This window comes from Daucus carota, chromosome 1 (assembly GCF_001625215.2).
Source record: "Daucus carota subsp. sativus chromosome 1, DH1 v3.0, whole genome shotgun sequence".
Classification (NCBI taxonomy): domain Eukaryota; kingdom Viridiplantae; phylum Streptophyta; class Magnoliopsida; order Apiales; family Apiaceae; genus Daucus; species Daucus carota.
In genome coordinates, this window is record NC_030381.2 from 26,357,531 (window position 1) to 26,384,009 (window position 26,479).

The 26,479-nt window shown below is 34.2% G+C and overlaps 5 protein-coding genes across 5 annotated transcripts; 2 read left to right on the plus strand and 3 right to left on the minus strand.

Annotated features, from left to right (window-relative positions):
• Positions 1 to 205: 205 nt before the first annotated feature.
• On the plus strand, positions 206 to 2,470 carry LOC108194780 (L-type lectin-domain containing receptor kinase IX.1). Its single transcript, XM_017361718.2, has one exon. It carries the CDS (start codon positions 350 to 352, stop codon positions 2,387 to 2,389), a length of 2,040 nt encoding a protein of 679 aa, XP_017217207.2. The 5' UTR covers positions 206 to 349; the 3' UTR covers positions 2,390 to 2,470.
• A 3,295-nt stretch (positions 2,471 to 5,765) lies between these two features.
• On the minus strand, positions 5,766 to 7,335 carry LOC108219997 (L-type lectin-domain containing receptor kinase IX.1-like). Its single transcript, XM_017393626.2, has one exon. The coding sequence runs from the start codon at positions 7,277 to 7,279 to the stop codon at positions 6,059 to 6,061; it is 1,221 nt and encodes a 406-aa protein (XP_017249115.2). The 5' UTR covers positions 7,280 to 7,335; the 3' UTR covers positions 5,766 to 6,058.
• A 645-nt stretch (positions 7,336 to 7,980) lies between these two features.
• LOC108204596 (uncharacterized) lies at positions 7,981 to 11,060 on the minus strand. The gene is made up of 5 exons (XM_017374118.2): positions 10,833 to 11,060; positions 9,600 to 10,195; positions 8,796 to 9,500; positions 8,444 to 8,531; positions 7,981 to 8,236 (listed from the first exon to the last, which is right to left on the minus strand). The coding sequence occupies exons 2-5, from the start codon at positions 10,191 to 10,193 to the stop codon at positions 8,226 to 8,228; spliced, it is 1,398 nt and encodes a 465-aa protein (XP_017229607.1). The 5' UTR covers positions 10,194 to 10,195; positions 10,833 to 11,060; the 3' UTR covers positions 7,981 to 8,225.
• A 1,433-nt stretch (positions 11,061 to 12,493) lies between these two features.
• Positions 12,494 to 14,754, plus strand: LOC108200642 (L-type lectin-domain containing receptor kinase IX.1). The gene has a single exon (XM_017368865.2). It carries the CDS (start codon positions 12,598 to 12,600, stop codon positions 14,671 to 14,673), a length of 2,076 nt encoding a protein of 691 aa, XP_017224354.2. The 5' UTR covers positions 12,494 to 12,597; the 3' UTR covers positions 14,674 to 14,754.
• A 3,303-nt stretch (positions 14,755 to 18,057) lies between these two features.
• Positions 18,058 to 20,480, minus strand: LOC108220005 (L-type lectin-domain containing receptor kinase IX.1). Its single transcript, XM_017393638.2, has one exon. The coding sequence runs from the start codon at positions 20,406 to 20,408 to the stop codon at positions 18,342 to 18,344; it is 2,067 nt and encodes a 688-aa protein (XP_017249127.2). The 5' UTR covers positions 20,409 to 20,480; the 3' UTR covers positions 18,058 to 18,341.
• Between the last annotated feature and the right edge of the window lie 5,999 nt (positions 20,481 to 26,479).

The window sequence follows — 26,479 nt, forward strand, 5'->3', positions numbered from 1 at the left end:
GTTCTGTCAGAGAGATCACGAATAAGTGAAAATATAAAATTGAGTATTGTGTAAAAAAAATAGAGGTTAAGTTAAGAATCACTAACAATGAGCAAGACTAAGATTCGAGACTTGACCAAAGCGGCTAAATTTCAAAAGATGTGAAGTAGATACTGACTTTCTGACACAATTATATTCAATAATTTTTTTGCAACATAATTAAAATAGAAGGTTGTAGAAATCTTCTTGGATTCTTATCAGATGTTTTTTCTATAAGAGACAAAATTTACAAAAAATTGTTAGAACTTGAGCAAGATAAGAACCACAATATGACTGCTTACAGTTCTAACTTGCATCTTGTATCGTCAATATGTATGATCATCGACACACTCTTAATCTTTCAAACAATCCGTTTTGTAGCTTCTCTTCTCTATCCTTTACTTCCAACAATTTTAGTACTAATATTGGTAATATATCATTAGACCGAAATGCAACTTTAGCAAGCAATACAATCCAACTCACTGCAGACCTTGCATCCATGGGTAGAGCCACATACTATCAACCTATGACCCTTTGGGATGACAGGTCAGGAAATCTCACAGACTTCACAACCCACTTTTCCTTTATCATAAACTCACAGAACCGGACAAAATATGGCGATGGGATGGCGTTCTTTTTGGCTCCTGTTGGTTCCAAGATTCCAAGAACAGCAACAAAAGGTGGCAGCCTTGGCCTAACAACTGATGAGCAGCCTCTGAATTCAACAGATAATCCGTTTATTGCAGTTGAATTTGATGTTTATACGAATCCAGGGTGGGATCCTGTCGGTGAGCATGTAGGTATTGATCTCAGCTCTATGAAATCTGTTACTAATGTAAGTTGGTTGGGTGGAAAATCTAGTGTTTTGGAGGGGCTGAAAAATGAAGCTTGGATAACTTACCAATCCAGTTCTAAGAATCTTAGTGTTGTCTTCACTGCTTTGAGTAATAACAGGACTGTTAATCAGAGTCTTTCATACATGGTTGATTTAAAAGACTACTTGCCCCAAAATGTTACTTTTGGCTTTTCTGCATCAACAGGAAACCAATCAGCTATATGTGGTATCTATACATGGGGTTTTAATACAAGCCTAGAGCTACATGAAAGTTATCTGACCGATCAAGCACCGACCTCCTCTAATGATAACGCGATGCTAATTGGATTTGTAGCAGGAGGAGTTACAGCATTCTGTGTAGCACTCTTGGCCTTGGCTTATTATATATACAGAAGGAATAGAGAGGACAGTGAAGATGAAATTGCTTTTGATGATACGATGGATGGGGAATTTGAAAGATGTACTGGACCAAAGAGGTTTTCATATAGGGCATTGGCTCGTGCAACAAAGAACTTTGCGGTGGAGCAGAGGCTTGGGGAAGGAGGCTTTGGTGTGGTTTATAAAGGCTTCTTGAAAGCACTGAATTGTGATGTAGCTGTTAAGAGGGTATCAAGAACTTCTAAGCAAGGTTTAAAGGAGTATGCATCAGAAGTGAGGATCATTACTCGATTGAGACATAGAAATTTGGTGCAACTCCTTGGATGGTGTCATGAAAAAAGTGATCTTCTGCTTATTTATGAGTATATGCCAAATGGTAGCTTGGATTCCCATCTTTTTAGAGGGAAAAGCTTGTTGACATGGCCAATAAGACACAAAATTACTCAAGGATTAGCCTCAGCACTGCTATATCTACATGAAGAATGGGAGCAATGTGTTGTGCATAGGGATATTAAGCCAAGCAATGTTATGTTAGATTCGAATTTCTTAACAAAACTTGGGGATTTTGGATTAGCAAGATTAGTTGATCATGAGAAAGGTGCGCAAACAACTGCTTTGGCTGGAACCATCGGCTACATGGCTCCTGAATGTATTACTACCGGCCAAGCCAGTAAAGAATCAGATGTCTACAGCTTTGGAATTGTAGCACTAAAAATAGCTTGTGGAAGAAAAGTGATTGATGCAAATTTTGATGAAAGTCGAATGAGACTGCTTCAATGGGTCTGGAGTCTATACGGAACAGGAGAACTTCTTCAAGCAGCTGATCCAAAGCTTTGTGGAGATTATGATGAGCAAGAACTGCAGAGATTGATGATTGTTGGGCTCTGGTGTGCACATCCAGATAAAACTTTGCGACCTTCAATTAGGCAAGCGATTCATGTCCTTAATCTTGACGCTCCATTGCCTATTCTTCCACCTACGATGCCTGTTGCAACTTATTATGCTCCATTGAACATGTCAATAGCTCCTCTGGCTATAGCATATGGACAAAATGTTTGGAGACATAGACTAGGAGAATCTTCGGGTAATTACAATACTGAGTCATCTAGTTATGCTTCCATCGATTCTGCAGCTCCTTCAGTTTTATTTCCTAGATAAATAAAACTTCAGCCTACTGTTTTGTAGTAGCAGTTGATCACTAGTTTAGTAAATATCATAGCTTGTTTACAGTTGCTCTTATTATTCTCAAGTTACCAAGGTTTTTAGTTTCTGCTTCCCGTTCTTTGATAAATAAGAATCTGTTGTATTATCTTCCCAAAGAAACTATTTCATGTTTCAGTTGCAGATATGCGTGGATGAGTTGGTGTTAAAATCCAGAATCAATTGACACATTAAGTTATTTTATCACAGGTTGAACCAGTTACAAAGATGACTTCATGAATACAATACAACTTTTAAATTCCATCATAAATATGAGTTGAGGCTAATCTATGGTGACATTAAATTATTGTCTATCGTCATTCCCAGGCGTCTGAAAAAGATTTATTAGCATAGAGAAAAGAGCTATTAACCAAAAAACCCAACTAACTTGTCATTTTTTTGCGAAAAAACCTTTAAACCTTTTTTTCACTAATAACCCCAATAAACTTTACTAAATCTTTGAAAAAAATTAACTAGAGTTACTTATAGCTGACGTGGACTAACCATAATCATATTATATCTTATGTGGCAAATTCATTACAATTAATCAAAAAATAGTAAGAATAACTAAAAAAATATATCAGCACCACTAAAATCAGCTTTAAGATAGTTTGATCAGCATCAGTGCTACCTTTCGCCTTCTTGTTATAGCAAGCATTGCTCTGGTAATTCACTATGATGCAATCCCTTAATACACACAATATCTTCACTATTATGCACTACTATAGTGAACGCTTGAAATTTGACTGGATAAATGAATTCAGGAATAACAAAGTTTAAGAAAAATTATGATATTGTTGGCTTGCTGCTGTTGTCAGTTCAACATGTCAGATTTTTATGTCTATTGATTTTCAATCTTTAAAATCTAATTTCAGAACATCCTCACTAAAAGACATGATTGAATACAAAGGTCTACTTTGTGAGTACTATCTCCACTATGTGTGCATAACTCTTTCAAAATCACATACATGCCTTGCAAATTGCTTTTGACTATAATCCTGAACATCAAATTATCAAAGTCACCGAGAAGTTCTAATCATTTCCTGGATTTAGCAATTATATAAAATCAAATTTGTTTGTCTAAGCGTAACTTTGATAAAGATGATGAAACCCTCAGATATTCATTGGGTTTATGAAATTAGAATATTATAAATTATTAAAGGATAAATTATTATTATTATTAATGAATAGGCACGACATGGCACACACGTGTATAAAAAGATATAAATCAGGAAAAGATACTTGACAAGTCAGATCGGCAGATTTAACCATGGTTTATTTTGTATTTTTTTATATATTTTAATAAAGTTTATTGGGGTTGTTAATGAAAACGGAAGTTTAGAGGTTTTTTGGCAAAAAAATGACAAGTTGATTGGGTTTTTTGGTCATTAGCTCCATAGAAAATGATGTGTGACCAGTGACATTGAGCATGAGGTGAGCATGAATATTAGAATATACATGTAAATGACCATTTGGGAAAGAAGAGGTCAACATCAAAGTTGGCTGATATGTCAAATACAGTTAGAATATGATAAACCAGATGCTTGGATCTGATGAAGTTTCTGGAGATACAGATTCGTGGCAAGTTGACAAAAGGTGCTTTTACTCATTCCATCCCCATCGAAGAATGGAATGGAATTGATTAAAATGAGCAGAAATAAAGGAAAATAATGGAGGTACGAGAAAAGTTCTGAAAGAAACTGAGGGGTAAAATTTTATGGCAAGATTTGAGAAAAGAGAGAATGAAGCATTCCAAATGGCGTAATTTTTGCTCTAGTTTATGTTGTTAGGATTTAAATTATTTTAGGTGGGCTTTTTTATTAAAGGCGCGCTTTGTACAGTTTTAAGCTACTGCTAAGTGATTTTTCTTATATACTCTGCTAATGTCACACCCTGCAGAAATACTTATAAATCAACTGTGCATACTCAGTCAGAATGCAGATATTCCACCAATAACTCTACACTGACAATGAAGTTCGATTTATGTTTAAATTCACGTCGAATTCTTGTCTGATAAATCTTTTTGAGTCCTTTGGGAAAGTGATAATGTATTTACCATATCATGTTCTCTAACTTGGACCAAGAATCCATATATACTAGTTCCTGGGAACCAGAATAGATGTATGAATTCTTAATACCAGATACTAATCTGGTATTCTATTTTGCGAAGGAAGGGAATTATAGAGATTTGTGTATCCAAATGTCAGATTCAAGAGCTCTGGAATAATATTCAATGTCAAGAAGATATATCAAATGTTTTGTTGTGGAGGCAGTGTTTTATCAAATGCTAATGTCACATAGATTTTGAAGCAAATTTTAATACTACACTCTGTCACTTTTTTATTTTGATTGTTTTGTTTCTTTTAATTCAATCTTTTCCGCTGAGTTTTGTTCCCAATTTACTTCGATTTTGTTTATTCCTCTCTTTTGAGAGCTTGTGTGTTTTTTTTTGTGTATTTTGGTTTAATTGAATGTTCAGAAAGATGTGATTGCCGCCAGGAACTTCTACAGTTAGTTGATAGCTCCGAGCAATGATTTGTGAGATGATGAATTAAGTAAAAATCAAAGGAGTTGGTAGGCCAAAGAAAAAAGAAAATTACGGAAGATGAAAGGGAAAGATGTCAAATCAGTTTCAAGTACTCCAAATCTCCATGGAGCAGCTGAATCAAGAGAGAAAATTGAAAATAAAATTCTGAACATGACACGATAGCTCTGGAACTTGTATGGTAACAAGGGTAAGTCTTATTGACAATCCTAAGCAACTTTGTTTGTCCATGTTTGTACTTGTATTTATGTTGTAGAATTTGTAATAAAACCATTAAAAATTCTACTGGAGTATTTTTCTCTTTATAATAGCTCAATTACAATTAAAAAAAAAATCTACGAAAGAAGATCATACCGATCATGATGCAGAAGAATGGAGAATAAAGTTGAATTTTAACAAATTTCTAACTTAAATATTTTCATGTAAGATATCGAGAAGTCAATTCTACTTCACGTCGACAAATCTATTTGGCCTGCCAAACGCTCAAGATGTATTTCAGAAACTAAGTTATTGACAAGAGCTATGTATCCTATTTTTCTAAGTGTACCACATTTTGGAGTTAGATATTGCTGTTGAATTCTTCTAAATAAGAAATTCAAAATTATTATGCAGAAAACTCTATCACAAGCTAGGTAAAGCTCGCAGAAAAATGGAGAGATTGACAAGTCAGTTATATCTCTATAACACTGAGAGTTCGACAAGTCAGGTGTTTATCAGTAAACTTAGAAGCTATCAACTTATGTACTCCTGTTAGAGTAAATTAGCCTGCCTCCACTAAACTAACAATCCGTACATATATTCTAGACTTCTAGTTCCTGGGAACTGTTATAGATGTATGAACTCTTTAGTACCATATACTATTCTAGTATCCTATTCTGCAAGGAAGGGAGTTAGAGACATTTATGTATCCAAATGTCAGCTTCAAGAGCACTGAAATTATAATCAATGTCAAGAAGATGTATCAAATATTTTGCTGTGGATGTGATATTTTGTTGAATGTTAGTGTTCATCCAAAAAATGATATTACACAAAAAAGAGTGGAAATCTATGAATATAGGATAGTATTTTGATAGAAATGTAGTTCATCTAGGATACAGAACTGATTGAAATGTAGAATCGGTGGAAGCATTACTTGAGGATTCATTATTTTGATTACCAGAAGATTCACCTGGTCTATGTTTCCAGACAGTGTGACCATATGCCATAGCTAGAGCAGCTGTTGACATGTTCAATGGAGGATAATATGTTGCGACAGGCATAGTTGGCGGAAGAATAGGCAATGGAGCCTCAAGAGTAAGGACATGAATCGCTTGTCTAATTGAAGGTCGAAAAGTTTTATCTGGATGTGCACACCAAAGCCCAACAATCAATAATCTTTGCAGTTCTTGCTCATCGTAATCTCCACAGAGTTTTGGATCAGCAGCTTGAAGAAGTTCTCCTGTTCCATATAGGCTCCAGACCCATTGAAGCAGTCTCATTCGACTTTCATCAAAATTCGGATCAATTACTTTTCTTCCACCTGCTATTTCTAGTGAAACAATGCCAAAGCTGTAAACATCTGATTCTTTACTGGCTTGGCCTGTAGTTATACATTCAGGAGCCATGTATCCCAGAGTTCCAGCAAAAACAGTTGTTTGCTCTCCTTTTTCATGATCAACCAATCTTGCTAATCCAAAATCAGCGAGTTTTGCTATGAAATTTGAATCCAAGGTAACATTGCTTGATTTAATATCCCTATGGACCACACATTGCTCACATGCTTCGTGTAGATAAACCAGTGCCGAGGCTAAGCCTTGTGCAATTTTGTATCTTATTGGCCATGTCAACAAGCTTTTCCCTCGAAAAAGATGGGAATCCAAGCTACCATTCTGCATATACTCATAAACCAGTAGAAGATCATTCTTTTCATGACACCATCCCAGTAGCTGCACCAGATTTCTATGTCTTAATCGAGTAATGATCTTCACTTCTGATGCATACTCCTTCACTCCCTGCTTCGAAGTTCTTGATACCCTCTTAACAGCAACATCACAATTCAGTGCTCTCAAGAAGCCTCTATAAACCACACCAAAGCCTCCTTCTCCAAGCTTCTGCTCCTCTGCAAAGTTCTTTGTTGCTTTAGCCAGCGAATGATATGAAAACTTTTTAGGTCCAGTCCCTCTTTCAAATTCCCCATCCATCGTATCATCAAATGTGATTTCATCTCCATCCTCCTCTCCATTCCTTCTCTTTCTATAATAAGCCAATGCCAAAATACCAACACAGACTGCAAGAGCTCCCCCCACTAGAAATCCAATCAGCATTCCCTTGTTATCCGAGGAGCTTGGTGCTTGATTAATCAAATCTGTCAAAGTCTCATGTAGTGTAATTAAATTTGTATAACAAGAGATCAATTCGAAACGAGTACCGTTTTCTTTTCTTTATTTATGAATTAATAAATTCAACTTCTAACAATAAAACAAATAAGTTGTCTTAAGAAAATAATATCATTATAAAAAATACAAGATTTTAATATTATTCTGGAAATGAAACAATTTCTAAAATTAATTTGATTTTCTATATTAAAAATCTTCAAGCAATCTTTATCATTTGATTTTCTCACATAGTTTAATTAAAACAGCTGTGCATGAGTTACGCTATCGAGACCAAATTAATGTAAAAAGTTTATTGTAATTAAATTAGTAGAACAAGGAGCTCACTTATAAAGGCATAATGCTTATTTTCCTCTATTTATAAATCAATAAATTAAAGAAATAAGGTGTCTCAAAGAAATATAATATGCATATGAAACAATTTAGCAAAAATTAATTGTGTTTCTCTACATTAAAATTTTTCAAATAATCTTTATAACGCGCATGCGTAGCTACGCGGGTAACAATTACTAGTACAACAGTTTTTTTTTTTCCTTTTTTTGAAATCAAATTACCAGTACAACAGTTAAGTATTAAAACAACTGCATCTGCAGCTGACCAAATTATCTAAGCAGAGGCTGAGATGTCGAAAATAATCCAAGAAAAAGCAGAAATGTTATTTTGGTTAAACATGGTGCCAAATGTAATTTATTTTTACAGATTTGAGAATAGCTTTGCTGTTGAGCTATCAATGTAAACATAGTAATATAAGCCAGTTCATGCGAAGAGCAGAACAATAATAAATAACCAAGTCTGGGAACATTGCCATAAAAAAACAAATATGATTTTATCACAATTGAGCTTTTCTCCACACATGTATGCATTTTTGAATGCTGGTTCACTCATTCCCTGCAGTTTCACAGTAAGAAAGCACACATTCAGCTTCTACTCAAACTTCATCAGAACCAACATCAGTTTATTAATTCTAAATTTACTACACTGTGTGTGAAAAGTAGTACCTTATGGTTTGTTCAACCTATAAATAGTAATGCATCACACCAAATTAAAGAAATTAACGTGGAACATACATATATAGTAGTGTACTAGTTTCTTTACCTTGTTGTTCCTGCTTTATTTCATCACGCAAGAAAGCATCAGTGAGAGCATTTTCCGCAACCAAAGAAGCTGTAAAGAGACGTATGGCCTGCACAATAATAATGCAGAGTATATTTTCTTTTATTAACAGCAACTCTTGGAATAATGTGGTTGAAGAATACTTGATCTTAATCAAAGGGATCTTGCTCACTGTTCAGGCCTTGTCAAAGGCAAACAGTTGTGTGATTGGATCACAAAATATAAGCCAGAAATTAAGCACAATATGAATTTATGGTTTGGAACCTCAAGATGATTTTTTAATTGCCACTATCACTTAATAGTTTGAAGAGAGTATGAATGTTGGGAGATTTACCTCTTTCTCACCGATGACTACTTCTTTCTCCACAATTTTATCAAAAGGTATCTGCATACTCTTGATTAGACATAAGCCTGAGATTGGCGATAGAGGCATTACTTCCAGATTGTCCATTATCATAAAGCTGGACGGTCCTTTAATAAATCCATTTGCAATTACTGTTTCCTTGTTGCGAGACATTGAGCTACTATTAAATCGCTTAGCATTATAATGCCCTATAAATTCCTGATACGTTGGTTCTGTAGCGTCTTTAATACTAATAACTTTCTTAATCTGAGCAAGACCAGGAGCCAATCTTGAATCGACTAAAGTTTCCTTCATCAATGGAGATTTAAAGAGCTCAACTTCAATATTGTTAATGCTCTTGTACACATTATCCATGCATCCGTTGAAGGGCAGATACGAATTCTTTTGAAAAAGAAAACCAATTGGGAATGTCAGGAAGCTACATAGTAAATTGACGAAGTCATTAGCAGCTTCTGCATATAACACTGTATTATTGACTGAGTTGATAATAAGCTTTAAAGAAATCATTCCCTCCGTCTTTGCTGAGCTACTGACCGTCTCTTGGCTATGATCTACATTTACTGAACCACACAAGCTGGTAATATTGCAACTATTATTACTGGGAGGGACCAGACGCAAGAAGGCTTCAGTAAGTGGATTCTTTGACACCAGTGAAAACTTGAGCAACTGTAGAATCTGCGCTAAAGTAGTAAGGAAAAGTAAGAACACGCTGAAATTTGGACACTTTTATTTCGCTAATTAAATTTATACACTTATTAAACATACAGTAAGTACCTTATCTTTTCCTACATCTATAGTTCTTTCTTCAAGCATATTATTCTCACCTCCTTCAAGCGAATTAAGCAGCATCAAACCTTTCATAGTAGAGAGGGGCCTTACATTTAGGTCACTGGTTATCATAAAACGAGTAGTTGATTTTGTGAAACCCCCTGGTAGGTTAGGGCTTGGACTTGGTAATTTTAACTCATTACGCAATTGGCATCCACAAGAACAATGACCATTTTGCCAATAATAACTAACAAGGTTACAAGATTCGCATTCAAAGTACTCGTTACCATCAGTTTCATACCAATTGACTTTCAGGTTTCTGCAGTAAATTTCAGCTGCACTTCGGGGATGAAGCAATACCTCTCTGCAACTCTTGTGTAATAGTAAATTCTCATCCGAATTTTTGACACTAGCACATAAGTTATTCATACAACTGAATGATTGATCACCAGTGAGTTTAAGGACTGTGCTGACAGGAATTGTCATGAAACTGAAGAGAACATCAACAAAATCGTGATTTGCTTCTGCAAAAACTACTTCACTTTTCATTCTGTCTACCAAGAGTCTCAGACTTACGCTGGGGGATTCTTCGACATCCATGACTGGGAAAATCAGAGAGACAGAAAGTTTACATATACGACAATTAGTAAAAGTGATAAATTTCTGGCAAGTTTTAGCCTATTTCTATGAGTGAGTGATCCACTAGTTAGTTGTTCTATGTCACCTAACAGAATTTGCCTAGTGATGAATGCCTTCTTAACGAGTACACATCTAAACCTAAATCAAGTCAATAAACCATTCCCTGCTTATATTAATCTTTTGTCTTGCCAGTCTCTCATTTTAACCAAAATTTGATAACAACATATTATATAGTGTTTACAATAATGCAATTGATACTAACTATCAACTTAGAAACACGACAAACATATTAAGCATGCTTCCTTAACCCGAAAGGTCTTTAAAAAGTCCTTAACTCAATGCAGCACAAAATTCATAGCTTAAGGTCTTTCAAGTTTCAACACATATCATTGACACATGCATGAACATGATATACATACCAAGTCCTTGTTCTGCTATAGGATTTTAGGGGAACTAGCAGTTCAACAGAATATATCCAGAAATAAACTATAAATTAGAAGATCAATATGAAAGACCATTTCTTCTCAGATATGTACACAACTTGCAGCTACCAAAACTAATAGTCATGAAAGAATAAAGGAATTAAGAAAAATAGGTTACCTAAAGATTCGAAGAAGATCAATCTTTGTGATAGGGTAGATATAATCTTTCTGATACAAGCAAGATCTTGGACTACAGGAGTTCAAATGTATTCAGAAAGCAATTTGCAGCAAAAAAAAAAAAATTAGTTTGATTATGATACACTGAAGAGTGAAGACTCAGACTCTGGCTTTGGGAACATGAAGACTTTAAAGAACACTAAATTACTTCAGCTACAAGAAAATTATGCAGGACCTATTCTTTATCATTTAGTCTTACCCTTTCACCTTTTACTTTATCACTTTTCCTTTCGAATAATAAAATGTGTCACCCACTAAATAAAGCTTCTTCTATCACAATCATCTTTAAGATCAAGATCTTCAAATTAAACCTGCAATCATAAACTTTGGTGATATGCACACAGAAAAATTCAGTTCAATAAAACTCTAAGGCTATTCTTTATGATCTTTTTAAATTTAGTCAGTTCTTCGAACTGTTTGTCAATAGCTTGAGTGCTCTGAAATTCATGGCTTTTCTGAGGCTATAAGGCTTTATGAAACCTTGAATTATGTAAATACATGAGTAAATATAGTTCTTTTTTTTTCTTCAAATTCTTGTCACTAGATTTCTAACATCTGTAATACTTCCAAGTTCGGGGCAAATTTACGTGGCTTGTATTGACATAGACATTTGACTACAAATGAGTCAGCAGTGATAATTTTTTTCGTGGCTTGTAACATGTGATAATATATGTTGTAGCCAACCCTTTAAGCAATTTCATTGTCGTGTTTAACTAGGTAAACAACCAGATGTTACTTGTGAACCAAACTATCAAGATTATCTGCCGGCCTTTGTCAGATGCCATATATGCATTAGTAACATTAAAACAATTGCATCTGCAGTTGACCTAGTTAAAATATCTGCAGCAGGCTAACAGCTACACTTGTCCGAGATGATATCTCCAAGGACTCAGTTCTAGCTGATCAAGAAACAGCCAGACAGTCATTTCTATGATAACTGATATAAAAAGATGTTTCACTAGAATGCAGAGGCTGACATGATAATTTTATTTAAATGGTAGCAAGTCTTTCTTATGTTCAACAAAAAACAATGCGGTTTTACATGATCTGAGGATATTGTCCCCATACTTTGGTGATGCAGCATTTTCTATAAATAGATATGAGTTTGTTAAATGGTCAAGCTTTGCTGCAAATCTGTTAATATACAGAACTACAAGGCACCTTTTGCAAGAAAATATGGTAAAGGTCACTTGACTTCTGGACTTGCTTCCATCTGCTAAATTTGAATTGACACTCACATTTTCCAGTGTTACGTTTACTTGAATGGCACTAAATTCCATCTAATAATGTTGACACAAAATAAGAAAATTCAAAACACTTAAGTTATGGATTTTGTTTTTAGCTAATATTCCTCTGGTGAAATATACTGGAGATCGAGGTTCTGTCAGAGAGATCACGAATGGGTGAAAATTTTAAAGTATTGCAACACATAAAATTGAGTATTGTGTAAAAAAATAGAGGTTAAATTAAGAATCACTAACCGATGAGCAAGACTAAGATTCCAGACTTGACCAAAGCGGCTAAATTTTTAAAAGATATGAAGTAGATACTGACTTTCTGACACAAATATATCCAATAATTATTTTGCAACATGATTAAAATAGAAGCTTGTGGAAATCTTCTTGGATTCTTATCAGATGTTTCTTCTATAAGAGACAAAATTTACAAAAAAATTATTAGAACTTGAGCAAGATAACAACCACAATATGACTGCTTACAGTTCTAACTTGCATCTTGTATCGTCAATATATATGATCATCGACACACTCTTGATCTTTCAAACTATCCGTTCTGCAGCTTCTTTATCCTTTACTTTCAACAATTTTGGTACTAATATCGGTAATATCTCATTAGACCGAAATGCAACTTTAGCAAGCAATACAATCCAACTCACTGCAGACCTTGCATCCATGGGTAGAGCCACATACTATCAACCTATGACCCTTTGGGATGACAGGTCAGGAAATCTCACAGATTTCACAACCCACTTTTCCTTTATCATAAACTCACAGAACCGGACAAAATATGGCGATGGGATGGCGTTCTTTTTGGCTCCTGTTGGTTCCAAGATTCCAAGAACAGCAACAAAAGGTGGCAGCCTTGGCCTGACAACTGATGAGCAGCCTCTGAATTCAACAGATAATCCGTTTATTGCAGTTGAATTTGATGTTTATACGAATCCAGGCTGGGATCCTGTCGGTGAGCATGTAGGTATTGATCTCAGCTCTATGAAATCTGTTACTAATGTAAGTTGGCTGGGTGGAAAATCTAGTGTTTTGGAGGGGCTGAAAAATGATGCTTGGATAACTTATCAATCCAGTTCTAAGAATCTTAGTGTTGTCTTCACTGCTTTGAGTAATAACAGGACTGTAAATCAGAGTCTTTCGTACATAGTTGATTTGAGAGACTACTTGCCTCAAAATGTTACTTTTGGCTTCTCTGCATCCACAGGAAACCAATCAGCTATATGTGGTATTTATACATGGGGTTTTAATACAAGCCTAGAGCTACATGAAAGTTATCTGACCAATCAAGCACCGACCTCCTCTAATGATAACGCGATGCTAATTGGATTTGTAGCAGGAGGAGTTACAGCATTCTGTGTAGCACTCTTGGCCTTGGCTTATTATATATACAGAAGGAATAGAGAGGATAATGAAGATGAAATTGCTTTTGATGATACGATGGATGGGGAATTTGAAAGAGGTACCGGACCAAAAAGGTTTTCATATAGTGCATTGGCTCGCGCAACAAAGAACTTTGCGGTGGAGCAGAGGCTTGGGGAAGGAGGCTTTGGTGTGGTTTATAAAGGCTTCTTGAAAGCACTGAATTGTGATGTAGCTGTTAAGAGGGTATCAAGAACTTCAAAGCAAGGTTTAAAGGAGTATGCATCAGAAGTGAGGATCATCACTCGATTGAGACATAGAAATTTGGTGCAACTCCTTGGATGGTGTCATGAAAAAAGTGATCTTCTGCTTGTTTATGAGTATATGCCAAATGGTAGCTTGGATTCCCATCTTTTTAGAGGGAAAAGCTTGTTGACATGGCCAATAAGACACAAAATTACTCAAGGATTAGCCTCAGCACTGCTATATCTACATGAGGAATGGGAGCAATGTGTTGTGCATAGGGATATTAAGCCAAGCAATGTTATGTTAGATTCGAATTTCTTAACAAAACTTGGGGATTTTGGATTAGCAAGATTAGTTGATCATGAGAAAGGTGCGCAAACAACTGCTTTGGCTGGAACCATCGGCTACATGGCTCCTGAATGTATTACTACCGGCCAAGCCAGTAAAGAATCAGATGTCTACAGCTTTGGAATTGTAGCACTAGAAATAGCTTGTGGAAGAAAAGTGATTGATGCAAATTTTGATGAAAGTCGAATGAGACTGCTTCAATGGGTCTGGAGTCTATACGGAACAGGAGAACTTCTTCAAGCAGCTGATCCAAAGCTTTGTGGAGATTATGATGAGCAAGAACTGCAGAGATTGATGATTGTTGGGCTCTGGTGTGCACATCCAGATAAAACTTTGCGACCTTCAATTAGGCAAGCGATTCATGTCCTTAATCTTGACGCTCCATTGCCTATTCTTCCACCTACGATGCCTGTTGCAACTTATTATGCTCCATTGAACATGTCAATAGCTCCTCTGGCTATAGCATATGGACAAAATGTTTGGAGACATAGACTAGGAGAATCTTCGGGTAATTACAATACTGAGTCATCTAGTTATGCTTCCATCGATTCTGCAGCTCCTTCAGTTTTATTTCCTAGATAAATAAAACTTCAGCCTACTGTTTTGTAGTAGCAGTTGATCACTAGTTTAGTAAATATCATAGCTTGTTTACAGTTGCTCTTATTATTCTCAAGTTACCAAGGTTTTTAGTTTCTGCTTCCCGTTCTTTGATAAATAAGAATCTGTTGTATTATCTTCCCAAAGAAACTATTTCATGTTTCAGTTGCAGATATGCGTGGATGAGTTGGTGTTAAAATCCAGAATCAATTGACACATTAAGTTATTTTATCACAGGTTGAACCAGTTACAAAGATGACTTCATGAATACAATACAACTTTTAAATTCCATCATAAATATGAGTTGAGGCTAATCTATGGTGACATTAAATTATTGTCTATCGTCATTCCCAGGCGTCTGAAAAAGATTTATTAGCATAGAGAAAAGAGCTATTAACCAAAAAACCCAACTAACTTGTCATTTTTTTGCGAAAAAACCTTTAAACCTTTTTTTCACTAATAACCCCAATAAACTTTACTAAATCTTTGAAAAAAATTAACTAGAGTTACTTATAGCTGACGTGGACTAACCATAATCATATTATATCTTATGTGGCAAATTCATTACAATTAATCAAAAAATAGTAAGAATAACTAAAAAAATATATCAGCACCACTAAAATCAGCTTTAAGATAGTTTGATCAGCATCAGTGCTACCTTTCGCCTTCTTGTTATAGCAAGCATTGCTCTGGTAATTCACTATGATGCAATCCCTTAATACACACAATATCTTCACTATTATGCACTACTATAGTGAACGCTTGAAATTTGACTGGATAAATGAATTCAGGAATAACAAAGTTTAAGAAAAATTATGATATTGTTGGCTTGCTGCTGTTGTCAGTTCAACATGTCAGATTTTTATGTCTATTGATTTTCAATCTTTAAAATCTAATTTCAGAACATCCTCACTAAAAGACATGATTGAATACAAAGGTCTACTTTGTGAGTACTATCTCCACTATGTGTGCATAACTCTTTCAAAATCACATACATGCCTTGCAAATTGCTTTTGACTATAATCCTGAACATCAAATTATCAAAGTCACCGAGAAGTTCTAATCATTTCCTGGATTTAGCAATTATATAAAATCAAATTTGTTTGTCTAAGCGTAACTTTGATAAAGATGATGAAACCCTCAGATATTCATTGGGTTTATGAAATTAGAATAGTATAAATTATTAAAGGATAAATTATTATTATTATTAATGAATAGGCACGACATGGCACACACGTGTATAAAAAGATATAAATCAGGAAAAGATACTTGACAAGTCAGATCGGCAGATTTAACCATGGTTTATTTTGTATTTTTTTATATATTTTAATAAAGTTTATTGGGGTTGTTAATGAAAACGGAAGTTTAGAGGTTTTTTGGCAAAAAAATGACAAGTTGATTGGGTTTTTTGGTCATTAGCTCCATAGAAAATGATGTGTGACCAGTGACATTGAGCATGAGGTGAGCATGAATATTAGAATATACATGTAAATGACCATTTGGGAAAGAAGAGGTCAACATCAAAGTTGGCTGATATGTCAAATACAGTTAGAATATGATAAACCAGATGCTTGGATCTGATGAAGTTTCTGGAGATACAGATTCGTGGCAAGTTGACAAAAGGTGCTTTTACTCATTCCATCCCCATCGAAGAATGGAATGGAATTGATTAAAATGAGCAGAAATAAAGGAAAATAATGGAGGTACGAGAAAAGTTCTGAAAGAAACTGAGGGGTAAAATTTTATGGCAAGATTTGAGAAAAGAGAGAATGAAGCATTCCAAATGGCGTAATTTTTGCTCTAGTTTATGTTGTTAGGATTTAAATTATTTTAGGTGGGCTTTTTTATTAAAGGCGCGCTTTGTACAGTTTTAAGCTACTGCTAAGTGATTTTTCTTATATACTCTGCTAATGTCACACCCTGCAGAAATACTTATAAATCAACTGTGCATACTCAGTCAGAATGCAGATATTCCACCAATAACTCTACACTGACAATGAAGTTCGATTTATGTTTAAATTCACGTCGAATTCTTGTCTGATAAATCTTTTTGAGTCCTTTGGGAAAGTGATAATGTATTTACCATATCATGTTCTCTAACTTGGACCAAGAATCCATATATACTAGTTCCTGGGAACCAGAATAGATGTATGAATTCTTAATACCAGATACTAATCTGGTATTCTATTTTGCGAAGGAAGGGAATTATAGAGATTTGTGTATCCAAATGTCAGATTCAAGAGCTCTGGAATAATATTCAATGTCAAGAAGATATATCAAATGTTTTGTTGTGGAGGCAGTGTTTTATCAAATGCTAATGTCACATAGATTTTGAAGCAAATTTTAATACTACACTCTGTCACTTTTTTATTTTGATTGTTTTGTTTCTTTTAATTCAATCTTTTCCGCTGAGTTTTGTTCCCAATTTACTTCGATTTTGTTTATTCCTCTCTTTTGAGAGCTTGTGTGTTTTTTTTTGTGTATTTTGGTTTAATTGAATGTTCAGAAAGATGTGATTGCCGCCAGGAACTTCTACAGTTAGTTGATAGCTCCGAGCAATGATTTGTGAGATGATGAATTAAGTAAAAATCAAAGGAGTTGGTAGGCCAAAGAAAAAAGAAAATTACGGAAGATGAAAGGGAAAGATGTCAAATCAGTTTCAAGTACTCCAAATCTCCATGGAGCAGCTGAATCAAGAGAGAAAATTGAAAATAAAATTCTGAACATGACACGATAGCTCTGGAACTTGTATGGTAACAAGGGTAAGTCTTATTGACAATCCTAAGCAACTTTGTTTGTCCATGTTTGTACTTGTATTTATGTTGTAGAATTTGTAATAAAACCATTAAAAATTCTACTGGAGTATTTTTCTCTTTATAATAGCTCAATTACAATTAAAAAAAAATCTACGAAAGAAGATCATACCGATCATGCTGCAGAAGAATGGAGAATAAAGTTGAATTTTAACAAATTTCTAACTTAAATATTTTCATGTAAGATATCGAGAAGTCAATTCTACTTCACGTCGACAAATCTATTTGGCCTGCCAAACGCTCAAGATGTATTTCAGAAACTAAGTTATTGACAAGAGCTATGTATCCTATTTTTCTAAGTGTACCACATTTTGGAGTTAGATATTGCTGTTGAATTCTTCTAAATAAGAAATTCAAAATTATTATGCAGAAAACTCTATCACAAGCTAGGTAAAGCTCGCAGAAAAATGGAGAGATTGACAAGTCAGTTATATCTCTATAACACTGAGAGTTCGACAAGTCAGGTGTTTATCAGTAAACTTAGAAGCTATCAACTTATGTACTCCTGTTAGAGTAAATTAGCCTGCCTCCACTAAACTAACAATCCGTACATATATTCTAGACTTCTAGTTCCTGGGAACTGTTATAGATGTATGAACTCTTTAGTACCATATACTATTCTAGTATCCTATTCTGCAAGGAAGGGAGTTAGAGACATTTATGTATCCAAATGTCAGCTTCAAGAGCACTGAAATTATAATCAATGTCAAGAAGATGTATCAAATATTTTGCTGTGGATGTGATATTTTGTTGAATGTTAGTGTTCATCCAAAAAATGATATTACACAAAAAAGAGTGGAAATCTATGAATATAGGATAGTATTTTGATAGAAATGTAGTTCATCTAGGATACAGAACTGATTGAAATGTAGAATCGGTGGAAGCATTACTTGAGGATTCATTATTTTGATTACCAGAAGATTCACCTGGTCTATGTTTCCAGACAGTCTGACCATATGCCATAGCTAGAGCAGCTGTTGACATGTTCAATGGAGGATAATATGTTGCGACAGGCATAGTTGGTGGAAGAATAGGCAATGGAGCCTCAAGAGTAAGGACATGAATGGCTTGTCTAATTGAAGGTCGAAAAGTTTTATCTGGATGTGCACACCAAAGCCCAACAATCATTAATCGCTGCAGTTCTTGCTCATCGTAATCTCCACAGAGTTTTGGATCAGCAGCTTGAAGAAGTTCTCCTGTTCCATATAGGCTCCAGACCCATTGAAGCAGTCTCATTCGACTTTCATCAAAATTCGGATCAATTACTTTTCTTCCACCTGCTATTTCTAGTGAAACAATGCCAAAGCTGTAAACATCTGATTCTTTACTGGCTTGGCCTGTAGTTATACATTCAGGAGCCATGTATCCCAGAGTTCCAGCAAAAACAGTTGTTTGCCCTCCTTTTTCATGATCAACCAATCTTGCTAATCCAAAATCAGCAAGTTTTGCTATGAAATTTGAATCCAATGTAACATTGCTTGATTTAATATCCCTATGGACTACACATTGCTCACATGCTTCATGTAGATAAACCAGTGATGAGGCTAAGCCTTGTGCAATTTTGTATCTTATTGGCCATGTCAACAAGCTTTTCCCTCGAAAAAGATGAGAATCCAAGCTACCATTCTGCATATACTCATAAACAAGTAGAAGATCATTCTTTTCATGACACCATCCCAGCAGCTGCACCAGATTCCTATGTCTTAATCGAGTAATGATCTTCACTTCTGATGCATACTCCTTCACTCCCTGCTTCGAAGTCCTTGATACCCTCTTAACAGCAACATCACAATTCAGTGCTCTCAAGAAACCTCTATAAACCACACCAAAGCCTCCTTCTCCAAGCTTCTGCTCCTCTGCAAAGTTCTTTGTTGCCTTAGCCAGCGAATGATATGAAAACTTTTTAGGTCCGGTACCTCTTTCAAATTCCCCATCCATCGTATCATCAAACGTGATTTCATCTTCATCCTCCTCTCCATTCCTTCTCTTTCTATAATACGCCAATGCCAAAATACCAACACAGACTACAAGAGCTCCCCCCACTAATAATCCAATCAGCATTCCCTTGTTATCCGAGGAGCTTGGTGCTTGATTAATCAAATCTGTCAAAGTCTCATGTAGCTCTAGACTTGTATTGAAACCCCATGAGTAAATACTACATATAGCTGATCGGTTTCCAGTTGAACCAGAGAAGCCGAAAGTAACATTTGGTGGCAAATAGTCTCTTAAATCAACTATATACGAAAGACTCTGATTGATAGTCCTGTTATTACTCAAAGCAGTAAAGATAACACTGAGATTTTTCGAGCTAGAATGATAAGTTATCCAAGCATCATTTCTCAACCCTTTCATGACACTAGTATTTGCACCTAACCAACTCACATTAGCAACAGATATCATAGAGCTGAGATCAATACCTACATGATCACCAACAGGATCATAATTACTCTCGTAAACATCAAACTCAACTGCAACAAACGGATTGTCTGTCGAATTCCATTGCTGCTCATCAGTTGTGAGGCCAAGGGTGCCACCTTTTGTTGCATTCCTTGGAATCCTGGAACCAACTGGAGCCAAAAAGAACGTGATCCCATCGCCATATCTTCTCTGGTTTTGCGAATCTATACTGAAGGCAAAATGCGTTGTGAAGTCTGTCAGGTTTCTTGATTTTTCATCCCACAGACTCATTGGTCTATAATATGTGGCTCTACCCATGGATGCTAGTTCTGCAGTGAGTTGAATTATGTTGTTTGATAAAGTTGCATTTCGGTCGAAAAACAATTCACTAGTGTTACTGAAATTGCTGAAGGTGAAGGACAAAGAAGCTGCAACTGGGATACTTTGAAAGATCAAGAATGTAATGATCATAATGCAAAGTGCTGATAAGCTAAAACTATGAGCAGCCATGTTCTGGTTCTTATCTGACTTCAATGTTTTCTTTGGCAAACTGGTAGCATTAAGTTGTTATCAGAAGGAAAAAAATATTGCAACCTGCTAATAATATAGTTCACAGAGTTTGTTTCTTGCAGAATAAACATCATACATTCCAAGATGTTTCCTTTAACATTCCACTAGGAAAAACACATAAATAAAATATTGAATTGGACTGAATTTGTTAGAGCATCTCCAACCATCTAAAACCTTTGGCTAAAAAGTGATTTGGCATACCTAAAATAAAAAAATTTAGCCAACAGCTCCAAAAACGTAACTCCAATCATGCTCAGCTGTTCTCTATAAATTTAGCCAACCTCCTATGGATGACTAAATTTGTCGAATCTCTACACGTCTGTAAGAAAATCTGTAGGAAGATTGTACATCATTTATTACCATATTGAACTGATATATTATATTTTAACAATTTGAAATATTAATAACATACTATTTTTAAATTATAGCCAACCAATAAAGCCAATACCATTGAAGCAAAATGTCTTACAGGTTCAGTAAATTTTACATAATGTCGTCCAATTTAGCCAACAATTATAGCCAACGCCGTTGGAGATGCTCTTACACTTGAGTAGGTGGGTGCGTTTAAATACTATTATGCACCCGTGACTTTGATATTTATTTAAAATTTTAGATTTAGTTATATAGAATAAATTTGTATATTTTTTAATACAATATACGTTTAATTTGTTTTACATTTATTTATATTAAATTATTATTTTTTTGAATAAATATTATTCCAAATAATTGACATTTAAAATGGAAAATTTCTTTGTTAATATCTTTAGATTAATATATTTATATCATACTCATTAAGATAAATTCAGATTAATAGATTCAAGATATTTTAACACTAATAACGTAATATATGTTACTAATAATAAATTAAATTGGCTAGATTTAAAAGAAGAGGTTCCTCGACCGGTAATTATTAAAATTGTTAATTTAAAATTATAATATAAAATTATTGTTTTGTATTATGATGGCTTCTATAATAAAGTAGGCTTTGAGCATACACGAAGAAGACGTATATCTGTCTCACATGTAAAGTTCGGAGTTATAACCAAAGTTTACATCGATTTTCAAAACGTTGGTTAGAATTCCAAATTCTCAAAAAGATGGCCAAATTTTGACTTCGCTTTTTAAAAATGTGGCTTCCGTTGGCTTCGCTTTTTAAAAGTGTGGCTCCCGTTAAATGTCACTAACGGGAACCACATTTTTGAAAAGCGGACCAAAGTTTGCCACTTTTATGAGAATTTGGAACTCGTTTTTACCCTTTTGTTCATTCGAAATTCTTAGAAAAGTGGCCAAATTTTGGTACGCTTTTCAAAAAGGTGGCTCCCGTTAGGTGTATTAACCGAGCCACACTTTTAAAAATTGGAGCCAAAATCTGACATTTTTTTGAGAATTTGAAATTTTGGCCAACTTTTTAAAAATCGGTGTAAACTTTGGTCACAACTTTGAAGTTTACTCCACATTATTTATATTTTTATATTTTTATTTTTATTTTTTTAAAATAATATAAAAAGAAAGATAATTCTAAAAAGACCAATTATATTACTATTAACTAGACCATAAGTTATCTTATACTCATTTATTATAGTTTAGTGTATAATTTTTTGATTATATATTAAAACTTTTAGTTTCACTTTTCTGTAAAAAAGGATATGCAGGTAAAATTTTAATTAAAAAAAATACTAATTCTGTAAATATAATTAATTTATCTATATAATTTGCTTTTGAAAAAGACATATATGCATAAAAATCAAATGACAAAAGGAACAAATATAATACAGTGGTAATTGTTCGTGGAGTTGGTAGCTAAAACCCCCAATTCAATTAAATTCGTCGCTTGCTAACGAAATATTGTTTTTAATATTTGTTTTTCACCTAACAACCTAAGAAATTAAAAAAAAAAAGAGAGATGTAACTAAAATATTCGAGTCAATTTGGAAAAATTGCGAGACTTTGAAGAAGTTTGTAACAGTCCAGTTCATGGGACGGGTATTGACTATTGAGACCGACCCGGCTGACCGGTCGGGGTATTTAGGAAATTTCTTGGTGATTTGAAAAAAAAGAACGGGTCCTGACCAAAAAAAAATAAAAGAATGGGTCATGCTGGATTGCTGGGTATGATTTTTCTTCCCGATCTTCCCCGAACTCATATTTATATATTCATGTAAGGTTAAATTTTATGAAGTACACAGAAATGTTATTGCACATTAAAATGTAAAATTGGAAAAAATATAATCTAGATATCTAATTTTTTTTTTCTGCAATAGTTGAAAACATTGGACAATAAATTATGTTCAAAAGTATGAATATTGTAATCAAAATGTAAAATAATTATTTTTAAAAATCAAAAGACACTATATTCCGTAATATAACTATACTCCCTCTGTCCCGGTCATTTCTATACAGTTTCCTCTTTGGGACGTCCCATCATTTCTATACATACCTAAAATAGCAACTTTTAATAATGTAAAACACTATTACACCAACTACTTTCTTCCACTATCTTCATTTTATAATACGGTTTTTCTATGGTGTGCCCATGGGCACACAATAAGCACTAACTCCTATGAGTTTGGTGCATTTTCATTGGTCATCTAATCATAAATAAGGATGACCCCCCTTGCATATACATCTAGTCCACCAATCAGAATCCACCAAATTTATCAAATTTAGTGCTTAATGTGTGCCCATGGGCACACACTAGAAAGACCCTTTATAATAATATAAACACTATTACACCCACTACTTTCTCCCACTATCACACATCTATAATTAAATATAAATGGGTCCCGCCACTTTACTCACTTTTCATCTAACTTTACTCATTTTTTACACTTTTTCTTGGTCTCCGTGTAATAATCCATTATTTATTATTTGTTATATATTTTTACTTATTTGTAAATTATTAAAGTGAAGTGTTAAATTTGTTTATGTTTCTCACTTATCATGTAAATTTAATTTAATTTAAATATAAGCATATTTATACTTGGTCAATTGTACTAGTTGTCTTACGAGCAATTCAAATTCCCTAGTTATCAGGTAGTTACTCTCCTACTTGAATTATCAGCATCATCCATTTTCTTTATAAATTAGTATGATTTTATATTAAATATCGATATATATATCCTCAAGAGATTAAAAGAAATAGAGAGTAGCAACATTAATTGAGTAGAAAGGGGAAAACTAGGAGCAGAGAAGCCGAAGAGTTGCCATCGGTTCACCATACAAAGGTGTTAAGGTACAATAAAGGTAAAATGTGATTAAGTAGTATAATAGAACAATCCTCTGCTAAGATATGTGCTTTGTATTAGTGTTATTGATTATATGGGTATCACGGATTCTTGTAGTTAATTGAAGTCGTATTTTATAGGTTTTAATCCTGTGAATTTATTGTAGTTAATAGGTGTTTTAATTGTATTTAATGCATGGGTATACTTATATTAATCAGAGTTTATAAAATGAGTTAGTGTTCTAATTTTTGTTTAATTTTTATTAATTGTTCAAAGAATGGTAGTATATGTTTTTAGACATTAGAATATTAATTATTGCATGGGGGATATAAGAATAATATTAATAGTTCATAATCAGATTTTTATGTTTTACTCAGGTGAATAAATTTTGTGCGCTTATAGTTGCTTTGCTTCACCTCCTCTGTTTGTATGTTTCAGCCTATTGATTAGTTGTTTAAGGGTCAGGGAGGCAACATACAAACCATTATTACTATATGATTATTTAATTATTCACTTGTGATAATAGTTGAACTTCCTGAACTGTTACTTTGTTTGATTGTATTTAAGCCTTGGTTTATTATAGATTTTCGGAACAGTGTTATTGCCTGGTGTGTATAGGCAAATTGGTGTAACAGGCGTTAATAATAGAAATATTAAAATATTAATATAATATTATGTTTGAGTAAATAGTTAATAAGGGGAGAGCATGGGCCGGTTCGGCTCGGTTTTTGGATAAAACCGGAACCGGAACCATATATCTCCGGTTTTTAAAATCAAAAACCGCAACTGCCGGTTCGGTTTCGGATTCGGTTTCGGTTTAAAAATCCCGGTTCGGTTATAATCGGCTCGGTTTCGGTTACAAAACCGGTAAATATCAAATATAAAAGCAATATAGAAACAAGATAAATTAATGTACGAAATTCATACATAATAATTAATAAAAAATAATAATTAATACAAGAGTAGTTTAGCATAAATAATAGGAGTATATTCTAGTTCAAATTTCTAACAGTGAGAGTCTAAATTGCCTTGTGGATGCTGTAAGATCATAAATTAATTCAAGGCAGTATCACAGAATAGTCTCTAGCTTAGCAGCAATTCGCCATATTTCATTGGTTATTATTACATATACACCACTAGAGTTGAGCATGAGTTAAGTAAGAATTTTAACACTGAGAGGAGAAAAACGTATTTCAGTGGACTAAGTTAATAAATTTTCACAGAAGAGAAGTTATGCATGAGTAGGTTTCACCTTATAACTAAACTCTCGCAAAATATTATATTATGTTTGGTTTGCAACCTTTTGAAAAACATTTATATTAAGTATTAACTAATAGCACTGAAGAAGCCATCTGCAGTATAACAAAATAAGTTATTGAAAGTGTTGAGAAAGGAAGAGCATATTATAAATTATATATTATTATTATTATTATTTTAATAATCGGTTCGGTTCGGTTTTTTCCGGTTCGGTTTTAACCAATAACCGGAACCGAACCCATGAACTCGGTTCGGTTTTTTAATTTTCGGTTTCGGTTTCGGTTTCGGATCGGTTTTCCTCGGCTCGGTTTTTACCGGTTTTTACCGGTTTCGGTTCCGGATCGGTTTTTTTTCGGTTTTTTGCTCAGCCCTGGGTTAATGTATAGTTTGGACTAATAATAAATTATGATTTCGTATTTAGGTTCGGGTCAGAAGTGTAGTCGATTATTTACGGATTTTCGTGAGTGTTTATTCGCTACTTCGAGGTACGAATTTCTTTATTCATTTCCCTTTAGTTATATTTTGATTACTCGTTATATTTATAATCTCAAGTTAATATTTTACAAAATCGTGACCGTTGTACTTTACGTATATTTTTGGTACCCATTGTTCTATTCCTTTCTTATTCTCTATTGTTGGAAATTATTATTGCCGGCTCATTTATATTTCTCTCGTTTTGTTTCGCAATTATTTGCGACATTGCTTTGTTATGTTTTGTTAAATGAGTTTGGTAATTTTTGTAACCTTTCTGTTGGGCTCTTAAACCTATCTGTGTGGTTAAATCACAGACGAGTTCATGGAGTTTGGAGTGTCTGGTGAACTCGGCATTTACTCGTATCGGTGCTGTGAGTATACGAGCACGTCTCTGGAGTATGAGATTGTGTATAGATCATGATCGTTATTGTGTGTTTTCTTCTCCTGGATTACCAGAGAAGGATTCTCTGTTTATAGAAATGCTTTGTGCATTTCATGTGTTTTCTTCTCGTGGATTACCGGAGGAGAATTTTATGTTTGGTACTTTGCTTGGTGCAAGTACATATTCGTATGAGAGACCCATATTGTCCCCACCTGATTCATCACTCAGCCTTTTTTTCAGTTTCATTATTAGCTCAATTATTTTAAATTATTGTCCTAATAATTCGCTAAATATTGTAGGCTGTTTCTAAATTACGTTATTGGTTTTGTATTGTTTTTTATATATGAACTCTGTGCTGGTAGACACAATCACTCAGTTGTTTAAAAATATGATTTTCTTTTAAAATTATATTCGTACTGGGCATCTGGCTCACTCAGTTTATTTTCTTTCCGCAGGTAATCAGGGGTTAGCGGGACTTGAGATGAGTGCTACCCAATTTAGTGTGTTAGATTATTTAATAAATTCTAGGACTTGTTTTACTTGATTTTAAACTTTTATTAGTGTCATTTGGAGACTTCTGAATTACTTTTAGACATTGAGATTATTCCCTTTCAGTTTTAGTTTGATATTATTCATGTTTGATTTCGATAGTTTATTGTTAAATAATAGCCTGA